The sequence below is a fragment of the Primulina tabacum genome, chromosome 16 (genome assembly GCF_025594145.1).
Source record: "Primulina tabacum isolate GXHZ01 chromosome 16, ASM2559414v2, whole genome shotgun sequence".
Taxonomy (NCBI): Eukaryota; Viridiplantae; Streptophyta; class Magnoliopsida; order Lamiales; family Gesneriaceae; genus Primulina; species Primulina tabacum.
In genome coordinates, this window is record NC_134565.1 from 11251822 (window position 1) to 11259573 (window position 7752).

At 39.6% G+C, this 7752-nt stretch overlaps 1 protein-coding gene across 2 annotated transcripts; it reads left to right on the forward strand.

Moving 5' to 3' along the window:
* The first annotated feature begins 3515 nt into the window (after positions 1-3515).
* Positions 3516-7529, forward strand: LOC142529326 (uncharacterized). Of its 2 annotated transcripts, XM_075634840.1 has the most exons (6): positions 3516-3968; positions 5570-5730; positions 6026-6056; positions 6451-6553; positions 6820-6964; positions 7161-7529. In XM_075634840.1, the coding sequence occupies exons 1-5, from the start codon at positions 3645-3647 to the stop codon at positions 6924-6926; spliced, it is 726 nt and encodes a 241-aa protein (XP_075490955.1). In that variant the 5' UTR covers positions 3516-3644; the 3' UTR covers positions 6927-6964; positions 7161-7529. The 2 variants fall into 2 exon arrangements, with proteins under 2 accessions (XP_075490955.1, XP_075490954.1); XM_075634839.1 differs by having other exon boundaries at positions 6820-7529.
* The last annotated feature ends 223 nt before the right edge of the window (positions 7530-7752 follow it).

Below are 7752 nucleotides of genomic sequence, written 5' to 3' on the forward strand. Positions count from 1 at the left end.
GGGTCAAGTTCCCCACATTCTCATTGGGACGGGGTTGCTCGGCCCTGGTCTCGTGGCGAGGTTGTTCAGTTCTTGTCTCCTGACGGGGTTGTTCCTGCCTCGTCTCAAGACGAGGTTGTTCCTGCCTCGCTTCAGCGTGAGACTGTTCGGGTCCCATCTGAGGATGCGATGATGCTGAGTTAACTCTTCTGCTCCCTCTCCTCCCTACCATGTCTACGTCTCAACTCAAATGTTCCCACAGACGGTGCCAAGTGATACTTACGAGAAATTCAGGGTCTGATTCCAGCAAGTGTCACTAGTCCAGATGCAATTTTCAAAATTGTCCCGAGCCTGAAATCACGAATAAGACCGTTAAAAGGGAGCCAAGAGGGTGTCCTGGCGTAGCCCCTCCAACGCTCAAGTCAGAGACAGAGGATATAAGTGGAGAGCAGCTAAGGGTGCTGCTGAAAAATAATATACTGAATGAATATATTAAACACTCGAACCTGATATTTATAGGAGAATACATGGGCTCTTGATGGGTCTGTCTTCTATTTGGGCTAAGGATGGGCCCGGGGTAGTGAACCCATCCATAGAGTATCACATGAGTGTTTGTCTCATTCATTTTTTTCTTTTCTCTTTTCAATTTGTTCACTATTAAATTTATTTTAATATTTATATTAATTTCTATTGGGAAATAAATAAAATATTATTTAAATAATTCACATTTATATTTATTACATTAAGCGGTATTTGAAATTTAAACTTTGTATTGCGAGTCACTTGATTTGTGTTGTTGTTCTATCTTATCCAATGTTTCTATACAAAACAGCATCGTGTATATCATCAATCATGCATGTTATGAGATGTTGAACCGAAAGATTTGGTAGGGATTAGAAGGATTATGACAAATTATAATGAATAAAAATGAGTTATTTTTGGATATAAATTATTTAATTTAATCTCAATTTAACGATAATTGAGATTATTTAAATTTAAATCTAAACTAATTAAAATGAATGCAATTAAATTTCTCACAAAACCATTTAAACTGAGGCCACTGGTAAAACCCAAACCCAATCAGAACCGATTCCCAGTACACACACAGCACTGTCGCGCCACCGCTTTCCGCCGCGCATTGTGGAGCCACATTGTGGCTCCACAATGTGGAGCCACAATGTCTCGGAGGTCTTCCGGCCCAAAACTGAAGACAGGATCCTGGGGTAAGTCCGGACCACTAGATATTTCAAAGTTCTCCAACCTTCTCCCATGCACTTTTCGAGCTGGCCCGGAATCTCCATCATTGGCACCTCCCGAGATCATATGAATCATTCCTCTCGTAGGGTGGTTGTCCTCATTCGCTACCCTCCTCGGTTCGACGGGCTCCCGAGGCATATCCTGACCTCGATCTTCTGCTCTCCAACCCTTTGATTTATCCACAGAGGGCCTCGGCCTCACCTAGGGGAAGGGCGAGATCTCGGCTCACTCCCAGATGAGGACCCTTCTTGCCTACCCAGCGGTGGAAACCTAGCACTGCTCTCCATTCTCTATGACTTTTCCCCCCTCTCCCCTGATTCTCTCACCTCCATCACTTTATCCCGATTCCTATTCAGAGGAACATGTGAGGAAAATTGTCTTCTACCTCTAGTTCTATCCTCCTCCCTTTCACATGCACCCCTCTTCCTTCCTCCTTTCTCTGCTCCCTCAACTCTTCATCCCCATGGCCACTGTTCCATCCTCTTGTTCCGCTGGGCGTCCTCTAGATTCGAATACTTCCGCCCGAGCCAACAAATCATCATATCTCGATGGAGGTTTCTTGACCAGGGACTTGAAAATTTCTTCTCCCCTCAGCCCATGGGTAAAACACTTATCATGATGTCGGGAGTAGCTGCTGGTATTTCAAGTGCTGCGCTGTTGAAACGGCGGACAAATTCTCGCAAAGTTTCAGACTCTTGTTGTTTCATCACGAACAGGCTGAAATAATTTTTCTGGTGTTTTTTGCTGCTAGGGAATCGGTGCAAGAAAGCCGTAGAAAATCCTCAAAAGACTGTATGGTGTTGGGCTGCAGGGTATTAAACCATTGCTGGGCTGACCTCACCAATGTACCCAAAAATACCATGCACCTGACTCCATCTGAATATTGATGCAACAGAGCCGCATTCTCAAATCTCCCCAAGTGTTCTTCGAGGTCAGCATGTCCGTCATATTCTCCCACGTTTGACTATCGGAAATTTGGAGGAAGCCCTTCTTCCAAAATGGCCAGTGAAAAATGACTTCCTCTCTTGGGTACCGGCGCTCTGCTCCCCAAATGCTGTCTCAACATCTGTATTTCCTTCCACATCTATCCCATCTCCATATTCCCTTCGCTTGGGAGGGGCTCTGTCTCTTCAATCCTGCTATGCTGGCCCTCAGCATTTTCCTCTCGCTCCTGGCGAGTGGCATGCTCTTCAAAAAACATAGACTCTTGGTTCTTCTTCATGGCCTCGTCCACTGTCCGGGTAATAAATTGGTCCAACTATTCCAGGGTCAAGTTCCCCACATTCTCATTGGGACGGGGTTGCTCGGCCCTGGTCTCGTGGCGAGGTTGTTCAGTTCTTGTCTCCTGACGGGGTTGTTCCTGCCTCGTCTCAAGACGAGGTTGTTCCTGCCTCGCTTCAGCGTGAGACTGTTCGGGTCCCATCTGAGGATGCGATGATGCTGAGTTAACTCTTCTGCTCCCTCTCCTCCCTACCATGTCTACGTCTCAACTCAAATGTTCCCACAGACGGTGCCAAGTGATACTTACGAGAAATTCAGGGTCTGATTCCAGCAAGTGTCACTAGTCCAGATGCAATTTTCAAAATTGTCCCGAGCCTGAAATCACGAATAAGACCGTTAAAAGGGAGCCAGGAGGGTGTCCTGGCGTAGCCCCTCCAACGCTCAAGTCAGAGACTGAGGATATAAGTGGAGAGCAGCTAAGAGTGCTGCTGAAAAATAATATACTGAATGAATATATTAAACACTCGAACCTGATATTTATAGGAGAATACATGGGCTCTTGATGGGTCTGTCTTCTATTTGGGCTAAGGATGGGCCCGGGGTAGTGAACCCATCCATAGAGTATCACATGAGTGTTTGTCTCATTCATTTTTTTCTTTTCTCTTTTCTATTTGTTCACTATTAAATTTATTTTAATATTTATATTAATTTCTTTTGGGAAATAAATAAAATATTATTTAAATAATTCACATTTATATTTATTACATTAAGCGGTATTTGAAATTTAAACTTTGTATTTCGAGTCACTTGATTTGTGTTGTTGTTCTATCTTATCCAATGTTTCTATACAAAACAGCATCGTGTATATCATCAATCATGCATGTTATGAGATGTTGAACCGAAAGATTTGGTAGGGATTAAAAGAATTATGACAAATTATAATGAATAAAAATGAGTTATTTTTGGATATAAATTATTTAATTTAATCTCAATTTAACGATAATTGAGATTATTTAAATTTAAATCTAAACTAATTAAAATGAATGCAATCAAATTTCTCGCGAAACCATTTAAACTGAGGCCACTGGTAAAACCCAAACCCAATCAGAACCGATTCCCAGTACACACACAGCACTGCCGCGCCACCGCTTTCCGCCGCGCAATCAAGCTTCTGTCCACCGTATTCAATGCTCCGTCTCTCCAGGCGAGCTGAAAGTTCTCGTGCAGGCCTCCTGTTCGCACTCCAACTCCGTTCAGCTCGAACCGATGCGGGATCTGGCACACCATCTTCACGCACTCGGAGGCGATCCAAGTTTTCTCCTTCATCTGATTTTAAAAAGACGGACGAGAAGTCGGAATGGTGGGTGGTAGACGGTGAGATGCACGAAATAGGGGAAAACGTGCCTCTCAGAGAACGGTTTGTTATCCCTAGAGATAATATTCCTAACAGACGCCGCAAGCAGCTCCGAGAGCAGTTCATGAGTCGCACGCGTCTCGTTCTCAAGGAATCTGTTAGTCATCTTTCTCGTCATTCGATTTGCTCTTGTTTTTTCGTGCTTTGAATTATCACACATTTCCGTGATTTTGTATCTGAAATTGATTATACTACTGATTAAAAAGGAATCGAAGAAACGTGTCTTGTATATTCGATGGTAGCCATGCATGTAGGTTTCGGTTGACTTTTTGAAAGCCGATTTCACTTGTACCTAATGTGCAAAGATTGGATAAAAGAAGTCAATTTTGTTTGTTGGGTAGACAGCTAGTCGATTTCTAGTTATTTACAAAAAAAAAAAAAGTTTAATTCCCGTAAAGTGGAATCATAGAATTAACATCCCTGTTAGAGGTGTCAGCCTTGTTGGGTTTGGAAGATCTACAATATTATAGCCACGTTGATAGATCTTGGCATTGTCAAAGTCAGGTGTGGAACCTTGGGCTGATGTGGGTCTCTACAACGATTTCTTGAAATTAACCCTAATTATGAACAACCAACTTCGGGTAGTTTTTGGTTTTCCAAATTAAGATGGATGATTAAAGCCACTCGGGGCCAGTGAACATAATGCACAGATGATGAATGACCGTCTTGTTGAAATAGTTTGTTTCTCTGTGATAGGATGAGGTGTTCGAGCGACACTTGATGCCTATGTATAAAGAAGCAGAGAAGTGAAGTTTGGGATGGTACACTCTCTGCATGTGCCTAAGAGAAGAAGTGCAAGATTATAGGTATCAAGAGTGAAAATTTAAAGGTAAATGGGATTGTTGGTTATGTGGGAATTAGTCTGTAAAGTTGAAGTGTTGAATATGGTTAGGTGAATACGTTGGGATGATGGAATCATGTTTGATATTATCTCGATTATGATAAATTTCTTAAGAATTAGCGCTGTATAATGATGTCAGGTATGATTACAGTGTTATTAGTGTCTGACTGATACCGGTTGTATTAAAAAATTGTGGAGAATTAAACTGAAAGTAAGAGTTTTAGCTTCCTAGACATTTGCACTTAAAAGTAGGTATCAGAGCTGATTGCTGAATTTGAATTTTGAATTGGTTTGTGTTCCACAAAGAAATTGAGGTAGAAGCTTAGGGCACACACAATTAATATGAAAATTAATTAATTGGTGCTATTTTCACATTAGGAAAAGTTGAGGATCTGTGTAATCTTGAAACAGTTTTCATGCATATGCAAAATAGAATATATCCAAACTGTGCAATGCCTGATCACACAATTTTCAGGCTCAAGCGAAAGATATTACACCCCAACCATGCATAGTCATTTATAGACTGTTAAAAGGTAGCTTATCATCTGTCTTAAATAATCAAATATTGGATGAAATTGGCCAATTTTGTTTGTTTTGTGATGGTGGATTATTCCTTGATTTTGAGTCTAATGGATCAAAAAGTTTCATCCCAGTAAGTTGAACCAGAGAACCAATTCCGGTATGGCTTACTTTGAGTTAGATTGGGTAATTTATGCTTGAAATCGCATTGAGTTTTTGCTTTTCTGGTTAATGCTTAATATACTTTATTTTTCTTTGATCTTGATCTTTACATTTTTTATTTCTCGAGTATGGTATCTGTTTGATTGAAGCTCAGTTCTTATTTTGCCAACTGGAAGGAGCATGAACCTTGGTGCAAAAGATACATGGAATTATATAACGAGCTTCGAGAGAACTGGGAAAGGTTGTACTGGAATGAAGGGTACTCCAGGAAGCTTGCTCAAGATCATGCAAAATATGATTCTGATGAGGACGATGAAGAAGATTTCAATCCTAACAGGTTTGATGATATATATTTATTGTTTTAAAACTAAATTCTACAGGCTGTGATGCTCTAGTTTTTGTGCTCTAGTCTTTGTTACTCATCATGGGGAAGAAGTTGTTTAGTCAATGCAATTTAGATTTGGTTGTTGAAAATTTTACACTCGAAGAGGGATTTTATGATCTTTATCTTATCGTTTTTTCTGCTGGTTCTTGTTATTTCAGAGTGTGATGAACTCACTCTTCCTAAAACCAAATATCTGGTCTTACTAAAAAAATAATTGTGTTACATTTGATGATCTCTCTTCTTGCAGGAGAAGACAACCTCGAGATTTTCAAATGACGGTAATTGTTTGAACATGCTGCTTTTCCAATGTTTAATGTTATAATGAGTTGTAGACTTTATATATAATAAAGATTATCTCTGTATTCACACATGCAAACAAGTGTAATTTTTTCCTTGACAAACATACTGCTATCTTATCGATACTGTATGTAATTATAAAAAACTTTTTCTGACGAGGTTGAACTAGTTATTGTTTCTTGTACAGATAATTGCCTCGTACGTTTGTATGTGTTAACTTTAATATGTCGTGCATCATGGTGTGTATTTTGAGTTATGTCACAGCTGGAGTAAATTTCCCTCTCATCTCCCCACAATGGATGGGTAGAATCTATTTGAGAGAATTTTCTGAAAAATTCTACTTGTATAGCACGAGAGTTTGACCTTTGCCCACAGGATCAAGTTGCAGTGAGGAACAAGGGAATTGATTCACGTGAAAAGGTCAACCAACTCCGTGATAAGTTTGAATATGACAGAGAGAGAAGAATGAGAGAAAAAGGTTCGGTTTATGGTTCTCACACCTTACAGTTTATCGTCTGATTTATGATAGAGGATAGATCTCAATAGCACATGTCAGCTGTACATGATTATTTACACCAAGGAGGGGATTCTAAGTTTGCTAATGTATGATATGATGGTGATATTTTATATAACTTAATGAGCTTTAGATTAGAAGTTACAGAAGGGATACTTTTCGTTCTAACTTTTAGGTTTTCCTTTTGTTTGTTTTTGTAAGTTGTGATATTAATTATATTAAATTTTCAGCCTTTGCACCAATCAATGGAGGATGTGTTTCTGAAATGAATGACCCCGTCTCAAAGAACAAGCCCTTTGACATCAGTAGATACATTTCTGATGCTGATAGCAATTGACTAAAATTTTTGATTGAAATAAAATTCCATGCTGTCTGGTAAGCATTGTAATATTTCCTGAGATTAATTTCCTGAAACCATTATTTAGCTTTGAAAATTATATGAAGTGTAGCTATTTTGAATCATCACAATTTGCGTAATCTATTTTAATAAGTAGAAGAGGTTGCCAGTGGTATGGGACATGGCATTTCATAGATGTTGCTTTCACCTCCAATGTTTCTTGCTCCAATGCAGTTCACTTTTTGTTAGCTATTTTTGGTGACCCGTTCCAAGTAAAATTTGTGGATGTATTAAGTATGAGAGGGTGTGTCGAGAAAATGGAGGTTTACAAGTGGCTAGATAAGCAGGCCAGTTTGGCGACTGGGTGCACATGTAATGATGCATGTTTTTGGTGCATGCTAATATATGTCGGGTGATGTACTTAAGCCATCCATGTTTCTATATCAGGAGGGTGTCGATATTGTGCTCTATTCGTTCATGTCTATCGTTAGACTGGAATTTGTTATGGATCTGGTAAGCAGAAACTCGACTGCTTAAACTAACCCAAGTTTCAAATTTTGTAGTGGAACACCGTTTATTCATAGTGATGGCTGCTATTAAATATTTCAACTTCCTTTGTGTTTTCCACGCCTGGTGGATTCGATGTGACATTCTACTTTATCTTCTTTTTTTAGAAAAAATAATTAAACTGTGGGGAATCTTCACTTTTTGCTAATTACACGAAATCCAAATTTATGGTTAAAACCAAATGGAGCGAAAATGTCGTTTTATACGGTTCTGCATTTGGAAACTACCTCAGGTTGGCCCATGGCTTGAAATTTTACTT

What these genes read in the sequence shown, in the direction of transcription:
- LOC142529326 (XM_075634839.1), top strand. Translation starts at nt 3,645, where the DNA reads ATGCTCCGTCTCTCCAGGCGAGCTGAAAGTTCTCGTGCAGGCCTCCTG. An exon ending in GTCTCGTTCTCAAGGAATCT is followed by an intron (nt 3,969 to 5,569) that starts GTTAGTCATCTT and finishes GCCAACTGGAAG; the next exon opens with GAGCATGAACCTTGGTGCAA. An exon ending in GAGAAGAATGAGAGAAAAAG is followed by an intron (nt 6,554 to 6,819) that starts GTTCGGTTTATG and finishes TTAAATTTTCAG; the next exon opens with CCTTTGCACCAATCAATGGA.